We start from the raw sequence: 19,709 nt of genomic DNA on the forward strand, positions 1-19,709 counted from the left end.
ACTTAACCACACCACTCTCCTTGCTAATTATTTTTTCCTAGTAACATCAATAGGAGTACATTTCCCGCCCTGCCTCCCTCTGCCTCATGTGTCCTGAATTCTGCTGGATTAATTTAACTTGCGCCTTAAGGGGCAGCAAAACCAAAGGCACATGGCCAAGTTCCAGTCCTTGGTTCCTGCGTCATCATCATAATCACTTGCATTGACTTGGTGCTGTGTGGTTAACAAAGTGCACCACACTCAGTAGCTCTCTCGTCCTCAGGGCAGCAGAAACCAAGGCCTCTGGCATTTGGTGACATCCTCAGGATCATGTGGCTAGGAAGAGGAAAGGCTGAAGTCTGAACTTGCTTTTCTAATGCTAAATCCCCTGTCTTTTCTTTCAGCCCTTGTGAGAGTCAAAAAGTCAAGTACATTTGGGGGCCAGGTAGATCATCTTAATGAGAGAAACTGGCTGGGGTAGACGGCACTAGGGAGTAATGAGGACTGTGGGGAATTAGAGAACGTGCTTTGCCTGAAGACATTAAAATGCAAAGCATTTAAAAAGCTGTAAAAACAAAACCCATTTATTTTATCACCTATTCAATGCCTGGTCTATAACTTCCCTTTGTTGGTGGTGAAGGTGGATGGTGTCACCTTTGCCATTGAGTAGCACTGACTTGGTAGCATGAGTAAGCATGACCGTGGTTGCAGCAAGTCTCCGGTATGGACAGTATAGATAGTATATTAAAGATCTAGTGACTCTATGGCTTTTAGAATAGTATTACATTAAGCAAGGAGGTCCTACTGTACAGCACAGGGAACTAAATTCAATCTCTTGGAGTAGAACATGATGGACGATAGTATGAAAAAAGAATGTGTGTGTATACGTGTGTGTGTGTGTATACACGCACACACATATACATATAAGAATGTATATTATATACACTTATGTATATGAGTCACTATGCTGTACAACACTGAAAACCAACTATAATTATAAAATTAAAAAACAACAAAACAGGAGTTCCCATTGTGGCTCAGCAGTAATGAACCCGATTAGTAACCACGAGGACATGGGTTCAATTCCTGGCCTCGCTCAGTGGGTTAAGGATCCTATGTCGCTGTGGCATAGGTTGGTAGCTGCAGCTCTGATTCGACCCCTAGCCTGGGAGCTTCCATATGCCACAGGTGCAGCCCTAAAAAGACAAAAAAAACAAAACAAAACAAAAACAGTATTACAGACCCCGGGATGTACAGATCCTCACCTAATTTCACTTTCCTATCATCTCACTTTCCCTAGACTTTTCAAGGGATGAGATTCGAAATCATGTGACATTAATGTTTGTATAAGTCCCTGATGCCCCAGCCCCGGCTCTGGTCAAAAGTTCTCCCCCTCCTTTTCCACCCTCTTTCCTCCCCGCCTTTTTTTTTTCCAACTTAATTTTTATTTTGTATTGGAGTAGAGTCGATTTACTAAGTTCTCATTCCTTTTTGAAATCTCAGAGCTTGGTCGCTCAGGTCTCTGAGATAAAGGGTGACAGTGACAGAGACAGAGAGGTAGTCAGGCCCCCAAAGGAACCCTAAGTTCACCTTCTCACCCAGGGCCTAGGACTCAGAAAGGAGAGAGAAGAGCATGGTTCATGATTTTAAGTAGAGAGACCTTCTCTATGAGTAAAATATGGCCCAATGAAGATCATGGACTTTGGCCAGTCAAATTAAAAACTCCTTCTCTTTTGAAGGGAGTTAGGAAGGGGGTGGGCTAAGGTGGGGCTAGCCTGGGAACAGGGCTGAAGAGTGATCCTTATTCTAAAAAACAGTGGTTAAGACTGTGGCCCCGGAGAGGGCTGCTCTGCTACCTACTAGTTCTGTGACCTTGAACGAGTTATTTCACCTCATCTATCAGCATCTTCATCCATGAAACATAGGTAGATGCAGTAGTGATGAGGATTAATTGGGATGTTATGTGTATTGTCAGTAGCTGTTAGTTACCTTTGTTTGGAGTTCTGCCTCCTAACCTCACTCTTTTCCATGTTAGCTAAAACCCAAGGAAGCCTTCAAACACAAGCAGAAGGAATATAGACAGAACAATTCGTAGAACAAGAAACTACAATATTCTGCCAATGTTTCCTCTTCCCAACTTGCCACTTGCTCAGATGCCCTGATTCTACCTTTTTTCTCCAGCTCGGGATTCTGCTGGATAAGGGTTGGCTTTTTTTTTTTTTTTTTTTTTTTTTTGTCTTTTTGCCTTTTCTACGGCCGCTCTGCGGCATATGGAGGTTCCCAGGCTAGGGGTCGAATCAGAGCTGTAGCCACCACCGGCCCACACCAGAGCCACAGCAACGTGGAATCCGAGCCTTGTCTGCAACCTACACCACAGCTCATGGCAACGTCAGAGCCTTAACCCACTGAGCAAGGCCAGGGATCGAACCCACAACCTCATGGTTCCTAATCAGGTTTGTTAACTACTGAGCCACGACGGGAAATCCAAGGGTTGGCTCTTGAATGTGCTTTTTGGGAGGTGTAACTGTGACTTTTGTCTAAATGGTCACTCCAACTTAACTGCTGTTCAGTTGAAACTTGTCCTAAATAGTTGTTTTCTCATCTGGCTTCTTGTAGGACAGGAAATTTACCAAGCAGATTCTATTATTCAAACACAACATTGTTGTACTTACCTAATCAGTAGTGGACTGAATCCCCACTCCCAATCTTTAGAGTTTGTTTTCTTTGGTGTGCCTCATATACTCCAATGAAAAACAGTTCATAGTAGATATTGCCTAGGCATAGAATTAGGTTCTTATTAATGAGAAGAACTAGGTTTTTTTTTTTTTTTAAATCATAGCTTATTTTCTTTAAAGTTCTTTTTAAAAAAGGTTTGTTTTTGTTTTGTTTTGTTTTTGGCCGTGCCCATGACCTGCAAAAGTTCCTGGGCCAGGGTTGGAACCCAAGCCAGGGATTGAACCCAAGCCATAGCAGTGACAATAGCAAATCCTTAACTGTTAGACTGCCAGGGAACTCTGGGAAGAATTAGGCTCATATCAATGGGAAAAAGTAGATCTGAGAGGCTAGATGCTATGCTTATATACCTTGATTTATTTGTTTTTACCACACATAATGTTTTGGTTGAGACCAGTTGGCAGAGTAGGAGACTCAGCATGGAAAAAGCATGGATGATTCTGACATGAGGATAATTCACAAATGCCATGTATTTTAGCATGGATTCAGGCACATACTTCTGGATAATTTCCTTTTCTCTCTGTCCCTCCCCAACCCAATCCACACATCTGTAGCTGTCCCCTCCCAAGCCCAGAAGGAAAACAGGATGGAAATGGAAGGGCACCATTCAGGAAATTATGACACCCAGGGTCTGCTTCCAGCTCTGCCAATGACTAACGGAGTGGTAGCTACCCCTCTGGGTATCCACTTCCTCATGCATAAAATAAATCGGAGGCTGGGGTCAGGGCACCTGAGATTAAAAGAGCTCTAAGTGTTCATTCCTCTGTGGATTCCACTGTTGCCAGCTTGGGGTCTGGCATGTCTCCGCAGCTGGTCATTTGGATTAGCCCCAGAGCAGATAAGTGCTGCAGGAGAATGGAGAATGGACCCTATTCACAGCAGAGTCCAGCCACTCAAATAGATGCTGGTACCTCTGGCTCTCTTCCAGAGCCACCAGCCAACCCAGAGATGAAGCTGGCTGGAAAGGTGGATGGATGGGTTGGAAAGACCAGTGTCATCGCCAAACACAGCATCTGGGAAATGCCCACGTCCCCAGAAAGAGGTCATTGAAACCCTTCTGCTGGTGGTGCAGTGCCAAGAGCCGGGCACGCCAAGCTTTGAATCCTGATGCTGCTACTTTTATGAGCTGTGTGACCTTGGGCAAGCTCACTGGTTTTTTGGTCCTTTTGCTCCTCCCTAGAGTGGGAATAGCAGTATATTCACCTTGCAGAATTGTAGTAAAGTTCAAGGTACTGCAGATGCCTAACAGTACCTGCTGAGTATAGGAACACAGAGGTACTCAGTAAATGGTAGTAGAAGTGGCTGTTATTATTATTATCTGGAGTCATTTGGGGGACTTGGGCCCCAAAGTTTGGCTCAAGACTCCTCCCATGACCCGAGGCACTGGCTCCATGCCCAGGGCCAGGCATGCCAGGCAGCCTCGAACAGAGATGTTGCCAATTGGGATGCTGATTAAATTCCCTGATCGAGGAGTCTCAGCATCCCCGCCCAGAGCAGGAGGGCCAGCAACATTTAGCACAATCTGCTTGGATCCATAATGAAGTTATTTTTCAAGACCTGTTCTTTCCTCATCTCCCTCTGGCTCCTTCTCTCTGAATCCCTGTCAGAGAAGGGAAACAAAGCAGTATGGGGCTCTCCCTCCTCCCTCTTCCAGAGAGAAGGTGACAGGAGCAGGCAGAAGGCTGTTTTCCTTGCAAAAGATGCAGCTAACACAAGCCCTGGCCACTCAGCGCTGCTGCAGCCTCACCCTGATCCCTGCTTTATTTTTGTTTTTCCTGAAACTGGGCATCCAATTCAAACCTGCCTCTTTCTCCATCCTTTATCCGGACAGTTCGCAAGTGTTTTGCTGGGCGGCGCGATTAAGTGGCACTTGGTGTATTTTCCCATCTTCCTGTGCCCAGCTGGTAAAAAGAAAATAAAATAAAGGCGCCCGGGATTGAACTGTCGTTATTTTTTAAAAGGGGTCATATGACTGCGAGTTACTGATTTAGTGAAGTGGCTGCAACTCGGGGTTTGCTGCAGAGCCGCCCCCTCCCAGCGGGGGCGCTGACGTCACGGAAAAGCCCCGGCGCGGGTTGGCGGGGCTGGTTATAAACCGCGGGGCCGCGGCGACTGCGAGCGGCGGGCACCGGCGGAGGCACGGAACGTGGTAGCGCGCGAGCATCCCGCGCGGCGCCAGGGCATCACAGCGCACATCGACCCTCCGACGACTCCCACCAAGTAAGTCAGGTGGTCGGGGCGGGGGGGTTGTTGATGGGGGTGGTGGTGGGTGCTCCCGACTTCGGAGTGAGGCGGGTGGTTGGGAAAGGGGTGGGCGTTCCCAGCCCGCAGAACTTTCTAACTTGAGAAAAGAGACTTTGGAACCTGCTGTCTGCGCTGTGGTTTTCCGGTCAGGGCCAGAGTTTCAGGTGCAAAGGATGCCATTTGTCATTAGCGGGTTTCTTAGTTCAGTTCAGTAGGAGCTGACTGAGGTCACCTCCTCCGACCGTCTGTGGCCAGAGGGCGCCCACAGTGATACTTCGGCTCCTGTGGTTTGAATTCAAGCCGGCCAACGGAGGCGCTGCTTGTAAGATTAAAAAACCGACCGGTCATGGTCATCGTGGTTAGATCATCGACGCCTTGGGGTGTGGAGAGTGGGGGCGAGTGTGAGAAAGGGGCTGTCTGTGCATGTCTCCCCCTTGTTAGTAGATCTTGCTGGTTAAAATGAGAATGCTTCCACTTTATCTCAGGGAACCTGGTACTACAGACCTCCCTGCAGGGAGGGAGGGAGTCTTGAGAAGGGAAAGTTGTAGCAAAGTTGTTGAATGTCTTTTGGGAGAGTCTTTGACCTTCTCATTTGCTTCCAGAAGGAGGAAATCTGAGTTGAGTTAAAGAACTCTCTGAGTGGATGTGGTTTAATAAGAGTGAAACATTTTCTCTGCAATTTTGACAGGTCTGAACGTGAGCAGGTCATTTCTCTGCCAGAAGGACAAGGCACAGGGCTGGGGCTGGGATGTTTTGAACGTAATATCTGTGGGCAGGAGGGCAGAGCTGAGGCACAAACCTCAAACAGAAATTCTCTCCCTCTCAAATAGTAGCTTATTCAGGGAGCTAGGGAGCATCAGGGCAACTTTACTAAACATGGAAGTTCCAATGAGTGCTTGTCCAGTCCAGCCAGGGGGGGTGATGTCATTGTCACGTGTTTTCCACTGAGGCATAAAAGCCGTCTGGATGCTAGTACAGTTAAGAGCCATGTTTAGACAAGAGCAGCTAACCTGGCCAGCTGGTCCCCAGCTGCATTAACTTGTTGCTTTTCAAGCCATCTCTGGAGGCCATTGGTTCCTTCTGGCTGCCTCTGTGCCAGCTCGGAGTGGGAAATCCCAAGGCTTCCTTGAGGATGGAGGAAGCCTCAGGGCAGTGGGCAATGATCACGGTACTGTTTTCTCTTTGCAAATGACAATCTGCCTGAGGAGCTGGTAACTGACTGTGTGTGTGTGCGCGTGTGTTCAGTTGAAAGCCTTTTGGCTTTGGGGACTGCTTCATTGGTGTCCCTTGTGTTAGGGTTACTTGGGTCTCACCTCACTCACTAAAATAGCGCTGATGACTCTTGGAGCCTCCTGAGCTCTCACTTGTGCTTACAAATGCTACCATCTTGGCTGCTTTGCTCTCCAGGACCCAACGATGACTCTGAATAATGTCACCATGCGCCAGGGCACTGTGGGCATGCAGCCCCAGCAGCAGCGCTGGAGCATCCCAGCTGATGGCAGGCACCTGATGGTCCAGAAGGAGCCCTACCAGTACAGCCAGCGCAACCGTCACTCAGCTGCCCCCGAGGACCACTGCCGCCAGAGCTGGTCCTCCGACTCCACGGACTCAGTCATCTCCTCCGAGTCCGGGAACACTTACTACCGGGTGGTTCTCATAGGGGAGCAGGGGGTGGGCAAGTCCACTCTGGCCAACATCTTTGCGGGCGTGCATGACAGCCTGGACAGCGACTGTGAAGTGCTGGGAGGTAGGTGGCTCGGCCCTGGTGGGCTTCTGTAGTCAGCAGTGGTCCAGGAGGAAGAGTGAGTGGGTGGGTGATTTGTCTGCAGATTTGGAAACTGAGACTGTTCTTGGCTCTGGCTGGGGAGCTAAGGCCAGAGAAGCCCTGGCATAAGCCCTCGGGACAAGAAAATGAAAATGCTTGTAGATAGAAGCTGGTCCAAGAAGGGAATTTCTTAGGTTCCAATTCTAAAGGGACTGGGGAGACTGATCACAGAGGACCGAACTGGAGGGTCAGGATGCCACCTCTGGCTTTTGCAGGCTCTCACCTGAACCTTGCAAGAGCTCAGTGCAGACACAGCCTTTTTCCATGGTGATACCTAAAACCAAACCAATTTGAAAAACTGTTAGGATGAATTCAGTAGTTTGTTTATACCAGTATTAGAGGCTTTGGATGGTATACAGCTGTTTAAAATCTGTGTTTTAAATAGCACAATATTTTTTAACAATTGAAGTATAACAATGATGATACATACATTTGTAGAGTCTTACAGCTTTTCATGACAAATTTTCATGGTCAGTCTCATCTAAAATATTTATTATTTAAGCCTCAATTCCCCACCTGATTTGAGGTGACATAATCTCAAAAATGCACACATTCCTCAAATACATATAAAGGATAACACTGTATTCTGGGAAGTCATAAGAGGATGCTAATAGTTAATGGTTTTCATACAATGTCTTTCAACCATCACTCCTGTCTTAGACAAGGCCAGGGTCACTGTGTGTCCATATTTGCAGCTGTAGAAATGAAGGAAGAGCCTTCCAGCGCCTGCCCCAGTGGCATGGTCTGTCTGGACGCTCAGTTGCAACTCTCAGCTGAAGCACAGGCTTGCAGAGTAGGAAGATGCCTTAGTGTGACTTGGTTCTGCTCTCCACTTGATGCATCGGAACCCCACTCCTTACACACCATTGTCAGCTCATATCTCTACTCAACGTTTATTCTTCCAGTGTTGGAGGAGTTCACTGCTTCATGAGGCAGCTCCCGAACTGGCTTTAAATGATGACTCATTGAGAGAACATTGATTTCTTTCCTCCCTTCTGAAGCCTCGGGGATGATGGCTAAACAAGAATTAAGGGAGAAATAAGGTCAGCGTCTCTTTCTTTGGAAAGGCTAGGAGAAAGGGAGGAGGAACTGCCATCTAGAATGTGTATTTGCAGCGGGAGAGGCACTTTATTGGGTGCCTTATGTTTGCTACTGTTAATTTTGGTCCTTGCGTTAGAACTGTACTCATATGAGTAAGCTGAGCCTTAGGGACTTACCTGGAATCACCCTGGGGCAGGTGGGGTTTGAAGTTGGGATTTTATAAGCCTAGTTTGGTTGTGGTCTCCTTCTGCCATTAATAGGCTTGCTATATGCCAGGCACTGTGCTAGGTACTCCCCATAAGTATTTTGATAATAGCTATAAAAAGTGAACCAATTTGGTATTAATAACATCTCTATTTTACAGGCGAAGAAGTGGAAGCTTTTGAAGTCAAGTGACTTTCCCTGGGTGGAAACCTAGTTCATAGTCTGGTCAGGAGTCAAAACTAGTTATAGTTGCACCTAAATCCTACGTTCTTTCACCGTACTCGGCAGCCCCTGGCTTTAGCATCCAAGTGCTGTTAAATACTATAGCATTGGGCTGGGTGCCGGCCACATGCCTGCCTCTGTGCTAGTCTCTGGGGTCCCCAGTGATGAATGAGGTGCACTGTTTATATCCTCTAAGGAAGGATCTAAGTGTCAGTGGCTGTAATTCTGGGCAGGGGGAAATTAATGGATACCTTAAGAAGTAGCAACAAAGTACTTTGGGGATTGATAGAAAGAAGAGATCCATTGAGAATTTTTGTTTGTTTCTGTAAGAGGAAGGAATTAAAAAAGTTAGTGAATAGCAGACTTTCAAAAATCTTTGTCCATCTATCACAGGCATAGATATGGGTGGTATCCCCATAGGCATAGAGTACTAAGAAGATCGACCCAGCCCTGAAATTTGGGAAGGCAGGCTTCTATATTTGGCAAGCCTCTTCGTTTAATAGGGAGGTGAAGCGGTTGGTATGGAGAACCCTTTCCTTATCTTTTCAAACAGAGACTCTTGACAACAAGAAGTTTCTGGGGTGACTCATCCTACCTTATGTGGCCTATTTGAGTAACTTAATTTATGCTGTCTAGGATTATACCCCTACTTTAGGTGGCCATTGGAATCACTAGTTGGCTTTAGGTTTTCCAAGAGGAGAGTTTTTCAAGGCACTTCCCTGCATTGTTTTGTTTTTGTTTTTTCCCAGCATTAACCGTAAAAAAACTACCCATAACTCTCACCATTATTTCTTGAAATAAAGATGGATGTTGTTAAGATTATGTGGCAATAATCTTATGACTCTCTGTACACATTTAATGTTGTTCATTTATTCATTCATCCATCCATCCGTCAATCCATCCATCCATCCATCCATCCATTCCTCAACAGTTACTGAACACATACTATGGAGCTTAATGAGATATTATGAGGATACACAAAGAGTCATGGGGCTTCTTCCTTAAAGGTACTTACAGTATATGCAATAGAGATCAGCTGTACCCAACTGTAAATCAAGACAGGGTGTGACAAATGTCTTCACAGAGGTACAATGGCAGTGCTGTGGGAATTCACAGGAGAAAATGAATATTACTTCTGGCTGTGGAAATCAGAAAAGGGTTCATGGAAGAGGTGGTCTCTGAGTGGAACCCTAAAGATAGCTAGGATTTGGAATCCCTGAGGTAGGTGGGAAGGCACCACATATGTGCACGGAAAGTTCTGGAGAGAACACTGGTGATGTGGGTTTGGACCCTGGCTTTGACAATGACTTAGTGGGCTGTTCTTGGATAAGATACCTATAGCTTGTCCTAAGGTACCCCCTCCAGCTTCCTCATTAGTAAAAGAGGGACAGTCCCTACTTTCTGGGGTAGAGGAGGATTAGAGGAAATAGCATAGTGCCTGACACAGAGTAAGTGGCCAATGAGCAAACGTTAGAGCTCATTGTGAATCTGTTGTTTCCTTTCCTTGGGCTTATCTTCCACAGTGGGCCCTTTCATTGCTTGAAATCCTCATCCACTTTGGTCCTTCTTGGCTGGGGCCCTCTGAGACATGCAGAGGAGATGGGAGCCACTGGAGGAGAGGTCAGTCTTCCTGAGCAAGGCTTTCCTTCCAGGGTTCCTTGGGATCCCTTGGGCTCTGAAGGCTGAAAGCAGTTGAGTTTCAGGGGAGAGGAATGCCAGGACCTCTCAAGGTGGGGGTCACTTGAGGAAAGCCACCTCAAGGTGCGAGAGTCCAGGGAAAGTGGCTTCTGATCACAATCACCCAGTTCTAGAAAAACCATCCCATGCCATCAGGATGATCCATCTTGTGAGACAGAGGGTGAGTTCTCACCCCATGCTTTCCTGGAAAGCACTGGAAAAAAAAAAAAAAAGGAAAAGAATACTTCCCCAGATCAGGTTACTCAACAGCTTTACAAGCCAATAGGCCTGAACCCTTCTCCACATGTCATAGCCCAGGGAAGTTTCAAAGGGCTCTTCTCAAATTCCTCGTTCTTCCATTTTCCCTCTTTGTACTGGATTAGCACTGGAAAAGCCTGAAAGGTGAGTGACTAAGGGAGGAAGAGAAACTAGAACTTTGGTTACTAGCAGGTGCCGTCCTGGTGGCAGAAGATGGTCAGGCCGGAGGCTTTGTATATTTGAGGAATCCTTTGGGCCTGTAGCCAGAGGTGATGTATAAAGCCAGGTGCAGGGCAGAGGCACAAAGCAGGGCGGAGATGTATTGTTTTAGGCTCTTGGGTTTCCAACACTAACTTTCAGGCAGAGGTGAGTCCAGACAGTGTGATCCTGTCAGGAACCTTCCAGAACCGCAAGGCAGTTTGGCTCTGCTTTTGCAGCTAGAATCTTTAGTCCACTTTTTCTCTAGACTTCTTCTGATACCTCTTGATCCAAGAGAAAATTTGAGTTTGCATTTTCCCTAAGCTGTTGAAATATGGTATATTCCTATGGGAACTCCTGGGGACTCAAGTGAATCCCTAGTGCCTGCTTTAGGGTGGTAGGCGATGGGCTGAGGGCTGAGAAAGTGCTTTTTTGAGGTTTCTGAATGCAGGAAGGGAGAGAAGGGAAAAACTCTGAAGCAGTAAGCGGCAGTCAACCCCCCACCCCTGTTGTGCTGCTCAGGCTTTGGTGGTTTACGTTTGGTCCTGTCAATTTATCTGTTGAGGTCTTCCTTTACTCTTCAGGAAGACAAATTATGCATCTTCCGCTCTGAGCCCATCCACGATGCATGCCCTCATGGCAAACACCGTGGAATAACAGATTTTAAATCCCTAAGCAGAAAACAGTTACTATTGTTTAGAAGAATGGTACCTAAAGAGGTGGGTAAACTGACAGAAAGACAGAGCAACCCCTGGCTGATTGTCTTCCCATTTGTCCGTGTTTAACTCTCCTGATCCAAATTCTTAGATGAGCAAACGTTAAACCAGGAGCATTTTTTTTTTTTTAAATAAACCTGTCACTGTTTTAAAACAGAAATGTTCTGGTTCCTCCAAAATAGTGCTCTTAAGCTAACATTTATCTATAATAGTTTCATCTGAAAAAGTGATGATAACGACTGACATTGATTGCATTTCTACTTTGTGCCCAAGCTTAATATATATAATGGTCACACAGCCCTAAGGCATGGGTACTGTCATCAGTCTCGTTTCACAGATGAAGAAGGTGGGGCCAGAGACCTTACGTAATCAGTCCAGAGCCCAATAGTTAATAAGAACTGACCCCTGGATTTGAATCCTGGCTTGCTTGTGCTCACAGCCACAATGCTGTATTTATCATTCATTCATTTGATAAGTGTTTACGGAGCACCCGCATTCTATCAGGCATTGGCTCGGGTGCTGGAGATACGGTAGTAAATATTACAGATGCAGATGTCTGTCCTAACAGTCAGGGGGAGGGGGCGAGAGGGACAGACAATAATAAAATAAGTAAGTTAAATGATTCATGTTCTTTTGGCACTCAGCACGATGAAGAAAAATAAAACAGGGAAGGGAGGAAAGAGTATTGATAGGGGAGGGTGATGGAATTTAAATAGATGGTCAGAGAACACATTCTTCAGAAAGAGGTAAGGGAATAAGCTTTTGGGTGTTAGAACAGATTCTAGGTGAAAGGAACAGCAAGAAAAGTGATTTAAAAAAAAAAAAATCTCTGGGAATTCCTGTTGTGGCTCAGTGGTAATGAACCCCTGTAGTATCCATGAGGATGCAGGTTCCATCCCTGGCCTCACTCAGGGGGTTAATGATCCAGCATTGCCGTGAGCTGTGGTGTAGGTTGCAGACGAAGCTCAGATCTGGTGTTGCTGTGGCTGTGGTCTAGGCCAGCAGCTAGAGCTCTGATTTGATCCCTAGCCTGGGAACGTCCATATGCCTCAAGTGCAGCCCTAAAATGCCAAGAAAAAAAAATCATTATGAAGATCATAATTTTCAAATGATGAAATTCAAAATAGGAAACCTCATTGTGAAAACAGAGCGGGTATGAGCTCAGTTGTGTGGAGTTAGTGGGAATTCCTCTTGCAAAAATCCCAGTTAACTCACTTAATCCTCTCTCTTCCCCTCTCCCACCGATTTTTCTGGCCTGGAGCTACCCTGGCCCATTTTACTGCATTACCCTTTCACTATACTCAATCTGGGCTCCAGTGCAAGGAGGAAAGTTTCTATTACCGAGTAGAGCTGGAGGCTGCACTTCTGGTCTACTTGAGATGGGAAAACAAGCCCATTTATTCCTATGGAACTGGTTTTTTTTTTTTTTTTTTTTTTTTTTTTTAATGAAGAGAACTCCAAGATAGGAGTAACCTCAAGATTTTTTCCCTTACACATCTCAAAAGAGGAGAAATGTCTCTGAGCTGAAAACTCCTGAAATTGCCAGTGAATGTTTGGCAGTCACCCCCCTGAAAGGCGCAGTGGCTTTCGATGTAAGGCTTCTGAGTGGGGCTTACAGTTCTGCTGGGCAGTCAGTGTTTTCTGATGACAGCAGCCCTGGAATCTGAGTCAAAAACGCTGAAGTGGGAGTTCCCATCGTGGCGCAGGGGTTAACGAATCCGACTAGGAACCATGAGGTTGTGGGTTCGATCCCTGCCCTTGCTCAGTGGGTTAACGATCCGGTGTTGCCATGAGCTGTGGTGTAGGTTGCAGACACGGCTCAGATCCTGCATTGCTGTGGCTCTGGCATAAGCCGGCAGCTATAGCTCCGATTTGACCTGGGAACCTCCATATGCCGTGGAAGCGGCCCAAGAAATAGCTTAAAGACATAAAAAAAAAAAAAAAAAAAAAAAGGCGCTACAGTGAGTTTATCCTCCATATGCCGTGGGAACCTCCATATGCCGTGGAAGCGGCCCAAGAAATAGCTTAAAGACATAAAAAAAAAAAAAAAAAAAAAAAAAAAGGCGCTACAGTGAGTTTATCCTCCTAAATAGTTTTCCTATATGAAAGATATAGGAATGATGAAAAAGGAATCCTTTCATTTCAGGTGTTTAATGATACATGTTCCAAAGATGAAGTTCTTCTGCTTAGTAGATATTGGAGGAATATATGTAGAATGTTGTTGAAGGTGACTCAAAAATAATTTGTCTTAGAGGTCCCACTGTGGGCCAGTGGATTAAGAATCTGACTGCAGTGGCTTGGGTCACTGCAGAGGCACAGGTTTGATTCCTGGCCTAGCACAGGTGGGTTAAAGGATCTGGCATTGGATTCAGTCCCTGGCCTGGGAACTTCCATATGCCAAGAGTTCGGCCATTAAAAAAAAATTGCCTTTGTGAACTTTTACATATTTTACTTTGTATATGTACATAATTAATTGCATATTTAGAAAGTTTATAGCATCAATTTCTACATGGCCGTCTTATATAAAAGTGTTTAGCTGACCTTAATATTACTGTTCTTTCTTTTCCAGAAGATACATATGAACGAACACTGATTGTTGATGGGGAAAGTGCAACAATTATACTCCTGGACATGTGGGAAAATAAGGTATGCAGAACCTGTAAGTTCCTTCAAGGCTTGCCTTCCACCAGGCGGTTTGGTGCAAGGGTGACATTGTCCTTTGTGGGCAGTTCCAGATGAGTTGAACTCATTTTCTTGATTAAAAGCATTGACTTCTAAAGAATGAAACTGTTCTAAGGAACAAGTTGTTCATAAATGAGCTTTGAATACCAAGCAAGTTGCAGTGATTTGCCCTTCTATTCAGAAATACCAAAAAGTCAATTTGTTGTAGGGAAAGTGCCAATAAGTATGGATGATCATTTTAAACTGTGTAAAACCGTATTATACGACCTTGATACTCTCCATCCTAGTTTTCAGCATGTGCTTTGTAGAGATCTGGGGCTTTTGAGCATATACGTTAGATTTTCTGTTTATCGAGAACCTTCTGATGCTGATGAAGGAATTCTTGATTTCATCGGTTGGAAGAGGCGAAAGAGTTTTTTGAAAGCCAGGAAAGGCTCATTTGGGGTAGTTTAAATAAAGTTGGAAATACTGTTTGGCAGAGTCATTGTATAATTTATCAACTCAAGCTGTGAAAGGAGTCAGAAAGTAAAACTTCTTGGCATCCGTACCCCATGAGCCAGCAGTCTTTGTAGCCACAGACATCTTGTAGGCATGGAAGACCAATGCCTTTTGGGGAGTCGGAATGAATTTTCTTTCTTTCTCATATCAGCAAGGATACTTTAGGATACACGCATGGTTTCTTTCAAACGGACACCTCATTTACCAGCTCATCTGAACTCAATGGGAGTTCTTCTCATTTCATTAGGGGGAGAACGAGTGGCTCCAAGACCACTGCATGCAAGTCGGGGATGCCTACCTGATTGTCTACTCCATCACGGACCGCGCCAGCTTCGAGAAGGCGTCTGAGCTGCGAATCCAGCTCCGCAGGGCCCGGCAGACAGAGGACATTCCTATAATCTTGGTTGGCAACAAAAGTGACCTGGTACGGTGCCGGGAAGTGTCTGTATCAGGTGAGAGGAGTGGTGCCAGTTACCACAGACACTATCTCTGGGTCTCGGGTATTTTCCTTTAAACAGTTGCTCTTCCCTTCCTCTTACACAAAGCTGGAACCAGGGACTCTTAAGATGCCACGTGGAGTTTTACGCACACTCGAAGACACCCACATTCCCAATAGATCATCTGGTCTACCTGCAGGATTTCAGTCTCTCCATCCCCAAGCTTTCCCTGGAATTCTTTTAGAGAAGAGGTCATACTCGGGTTTACTGGCAGTTCCCAGCCCTTTTTTCTCATCCTCTCTATTCTCCAGGGACATCTCTCAAGAGTCCCAGGAAGTGAAAGTAGCACCTTCATGCAAGAAGGATGGGAACTTTGATTTCAAGAAACTATTGAGATTAAGAATTCTACTCTGGCTGCCTCTGATTCCTGTAGACCCTAGAAACACCCTTCCAGCCCCTACCCTTTGCTTCCTGAATAACCTTAACCTTAACTTTCCAGTTAAGGTGCCAGTCCAATGGCATCACATATACTTTGTCGTATTTAGTTCAGGCATGATTCCTATTTGTTGAGTTGGCACCCAGTGCCTTTGGGGCCCTTAAAATCTTAATTTTTTTTTTTGTCTTTTCGTCTTTTCTGGGGCCACACTCACTGCACATGGAGGTTCCCAGGCTAGGAGTCGAATCAGAGCTGTAGCCGCCGGCCTACACCAGAGCCACAGCAACGTGAGATCTGAGTAGAGTCTGGAACCTACACCACAGCTCACGGCAACGCTGTATCCTTAACCCACTGAGCGGAGCCAGGGATCAAACCCGCAACCTCGTCGTGGTTCCTAGTCAGATTCGTTAACCACTGAGCCATGACAGGAACTCCCTAGGGGCTCTTAAAATTTTATTGGCCTAATTCAAATTTGGTACAAGGGTGAAAAAATAAAATACTGCATTGCCAGGCTCCGCCCAGGAGAAAAGAATGCTGTTAAAGACTAAACAGACCCAGCCAGCTTGGGAATGTCTTACTCTTAGGAAATGACTGTCTGCAGGAGTCATTTTTTCCAAAACCAAACTTGGACACCTGGTCATTGAACACAATGGAGCATTTGAAATTGAGACTGTTTCAGAAAAGCTTTTTTTTGTATCATTCGCCATAATTACACTGTACATGTGTGAAGATCCTCAAAATTTTTCAAAATAACTCATGAAAGCTTAAATAGTTTTTTTTTTAAGTAGGATTCTTTTTGTTTCTTTATTCATTTTTTAAACTTCTATTGAAGTAGAGTTGATTTACAATACTGTGATCATTTCTGCTGTACAGCAAAGTGACTCAGTTATATGTGTACACACATCCTTATTTTCAATTCAGAAAACTGAGTCAAGAGAAAGTTCTCTTAACTTGAGAGTGAAGCGGGTCTGGACTCAGATCCTCCACTTACAGGTTATATGAACTCCCTCAAGTTTTTAAAGGACCCCCCCCCCATCATCTACTGGAAAGGGATAATGTGTTTTTAAAGATAGTTGGGAATGTCTAAAAAATGTTTATACAAGATCCTTCTGTATAGCACAGGGAACTATATTCAATATCCTCTGATAAACCATAATGTATATATTCTTTTTCATATTCGTTTCCATATGTATATATAGGTATGAATCACTTTGCTCTACGGCAGAAATCAACACATTGTAAATCAACTACATTTCAGTAACGCTACAAAAAAATGTTTATGAAGTATTTAACCCAGTTCCTGGCACATAGTAAGCGCAATAAATTAAGGCTATGGCTTTTAGTATTGGATGGAATTTGACAATATTTGATGTAATTGGACCTTCACACAGGGTTTGGCAGGCCAGATCTAAAGCCCATCTCTCCTGCTTCTGGCAATCTTCCTGTGAGATTCTGCTGTTTAAGCTCCAGGAGGACACGGGTCCCAGGGGCCTCCGTATCCATTGCATGTGTGATGGACTTAGCATTACCTTGAGGACCATTTAAAAAGAGGATTCATCCAGCTTGGCTGTGTGTGTGTGGGGGGGGATGCTATTCTGCAGCCCCTCTGACTTTCTCCTCCCCACCCCACCCCCAACCAGAAGGCAGAGCGTGTGCTGTGGTGTTCGACTGCAAGTTCATTGAGACCTCAGCGGCTGTCCAGCACAACGTCAAGGAGCTGTTTGAGGGCATCGTGCGGCAGGTCCGACTCCGGCGGGACAGCAAGGAGAAAAACGAGCGGCGACTGGCCTATCAGAAGAGGAGGGAGAGCATCCCCAGGAAAGCCAGACGCTTCTGGGGCAAGATCGTGGCCAAAAACAACAAGAACATGGCCTTCAAGCTCAAGTCCAAATCCTGCCATGACCTCTCTGTGCTCTAGGTACCCAGAGTCACCCAGATGTCCCCCGATGGACGTCACTGAAGGCCATTGGGACCCATAATCTATATTAGATTGGATTCTTAAGTAGTGTAAGATGTGGCTTCCCCTGTTGTAGCTGGGAACTAACATGTTCGCTGGTGGGCAACATTAATGCATGGGAAATGAAAGATCTTTGTAAAGAGTCAGTATTTATTTACATGAAAAGCCTGACCTTTGCTACATGGACACCCGAGACTCGAGAGAGCGTGGTTGGTGTTCACATGTGTTTCCTCTCTCCTTTGGTTTGTAGAGGATGAGTGCCTAGGCAAGAACTTTTTCTTATTAAGATGTTGCCCGGTGTTCTGATATGTGACTCTGAGGCCAATCAGTGGGTCATAGATATAGGAAGGCTGTCAAAGGAATTTTTCAAAGGAGGGAGAACTTCTTTCTCTGTACCTTGTATTCGTGGAGCTAGGATTGCCCGACGGGGCTCATCACAATCATGACTATGATGCTCCATGAAGCTGTGAAAAGAAATGATGGACTTGCTGGAAACTAAAGCTTAGCAAACAGTTTTTTGTTCAATGCCCACAGTGGGGGATCCAGAAATTTGTAGAATTGGGAACTGATACCTGTACCACTAATGGGTTCAAAAATTCTCTCTTTACGACTGTGTCTTATAATTTTTTATTTAGGGGAAAATTATTTTAGCCAAATTCTATTGCATCAAACCACCTTTTGTGTTTCATTATTTTTCAAATCATAAGGGCATCATAAAAATATTTTTAAAATCTGAATTATTGAGAACCTGGAGCGCACAATGCAAAGTTTTTGAATATAATCGAAGGTCTGAATTTTTATAAAACATGAGACATAATACTTCCAATACTTTGGGTTGACCCTTGTATACCACAGCTTTGCTCTATTTATTATTATTTTGCAAAATAACAACCATTTTAACATTTGATAAAGCATATTTATGAACATATTTCTTAATGAGAAAAATGCTCATTTTATTACCATTTTCTATCTTTTTCAGAATATGCAAGTTTTTATCTATATGTCTTCTAATAAAAGAAATAAAATATTTGAAAAAAAGGCATTTCTAAATGTTTTTTCCTTCCCTACAAGGTGATTATGAATATTTTGCTATAGCTTCTAGAGAAAGCACATTATAAAGAAACACACTTATTGTATTTCTTCACTTCACTGGTGGAAGCCCAGTTATTATCTGGTGGGTTTTTTTTTTTTTTTTTCGCTCTTTATGGCTGCACCCGCAGCATGTGGAGGTTCCCAGGCTAGGGGTCAAATCAGAGCTGTAGCTGCCAGCCTAAACCACAGCTGTAGCAACGCCAGATCTGAGCTGTGTCTGCCAACTTCATCACAGCTCATGGCAATGCCGGATCCTTAACCCACTGAGTGAGGCCAGGGATTGAACCCGCAACCTCATGGTTCCTGGTCAGATTCATTTCCACTGCGCCATGATGGGAATGCCAGTGATTGTCTGTTTTAAAGAGTATCCCTGACATCTCTCTTTTGGAATGCAATTCGCAATAATGCAAAGTGATTTTTGGCTGATATAATTTGGAAGTATTTGGGATCCTGTAAATGCTATGTTACAGTAAAAGTGAGTTTGACTTTCATTTTGGTCTTGCAAATACCTGGCTCAGCAGATGGGCCTTGCTTTGCTCCCCAGAGGCTCTTGGTCCTAAGTACTAGAGGAAATTATAAAGGATTAGGGGTGGGGGGAAAGGAAACAGGTGATTTTCAGCCTGAGATCTAGCCAGGCAAGGCCTTAACTGCATTCTGTCCCTGACATAATTCAGCTGGACATTAATCACGTGGCTGCCATCCAATGGTCACATGTCATCTTTCTGCTGGAGTGAGACTTCGTGGTGCTCCTCATTCACCTCTCTGACCCCCACACGCACCCTCTTTCACTCTCGCTGCTAACGGTGACAGTCATGGGACCTTGCATGGTGTCCGGAGCGTCACAGTTTTACAGGATGTCTCTGCTCAGTGTTATTGGCCCTTTCTCCTGCCTTTTCCAAGTTGAGAGCAAAGGTTCCTGTCTCTGCACTTTGCATCTTTGAATTGCTCAAGGAAACAGTACAGGGAAGTGATCAGAGTATAAAGATTCAGGTAGCCCAGGCCCAGGCTGAATCTTGGCTGAGCCATTTAACATCAGTGTGACTTTGGAGACGTTAAAGGGTAAAGCTTCTAAACCATGACTATTTTTTTTTTTTTTATCTGTAAGTGAGATTGCTAATAATACCCACCTTGTAAGATTGTGAGATGAACATCTTTCAGTCTGTCATACTGTAAAGAGCTCAGGAGATGGCACTTTTCATTGTCACACATCTTCCACTTTCCATAAATAAGTTTTCTGTGTCTGTCTCCCCCAACTGGAATGGAAAATCCTTAAAATCAGAGACCATTACTGCTTTTCTTTTTCATCTCTTTACTCTCATCAGTGACGTGCCCTGCATATGTTAAAGCTTTTTATATTCTTTCTTCTTGAATAGATACTCCCAGTGGCCCCATGAGACTGACAGTCCATTTTATAGGCAAAAAGGGCTGGGGGTGGGGGGTTAAGTGACTTGTCCCAGTTCGTTCAGATGTGCAGTGTCTGGGCTAGAACTGGTGTCCAGATAGGATTCAT

General features: G+C 44.9%; 1 protein-coding gene and 1 long non-coding RNA gene across 3 annotated transcripts; both read left to right on the forward strand.

Annotated features, from left to right (window-relative positions):
* Positions 1 to 4,828: 4,828 nt before the first annotated feature.
* Positions 4,829 to 18,145, forward strand: GEM (GTP binding protein overexpressed in skeletal muscle). 2 transcript variants are annotated; one of them, XM_001926976.8, is made up of 5 exons: positions 4,829 to 4,932; positions 6,364 to 6,703; positions 13,667 to 13,743; positions 14,525 to 14,729; positions 16,791 to 18,145. In XM_001926976.8, the coding sequence occupies exons 2-5, from the start codon at positions 6,373 to 6,375 to the stop codon at positions 17,066 to 17,068; spliced, it is 891 nt and encodes a 296-aa protein (XP_001927011.3). In that variant the 5' UTR covers positions 4,829 to 4,932; positions 6,364 to 6,372; the 3' UTR covers positions 17,069 to 18,145. The 2 variants fall into 2 exon arrangements, with proteins under 2 accessions (XP_001927011.3, XP_005663022.1); XM_005662965.4 differs by lacking the exon at positions 4,829 to 4,932 and adding an exon at positions 5,937 to 6,124.
* On the forward strand, positions 7,687 to 9,070 carry LOC106510023 (uncharacterized). The gene is made up of 2 exons (XR_001308124.3): positions 7,687 to 7,824; positions 8,187 to 9,070. It is a non-coding gene; the product is annotated as an uncharacterized LOC106510023 (long non-coding RNA).
* Positions 18,146 to 19,709: the final 1,564 nt, after the last annotated feature.

This window comes from Sus scrofa, chromosome 4 (assembly GCF_054392235.1).
Source record: "Sus scrofa isolate SSC_HxYL_T2T_F1_AM1 chromosome 4, Sscrofa_HxYL_maternal_Yorkshire_Landrace_v2.0, whole genome shotgun sequence".
In the NCBI taxonomy this organism is placed as follows: domain Eukaryota; kingdom Metazoa; phylum Chordata; class Mammalia; order Artiodactyla; family Suidae; genus Sus; species Sus scrofa.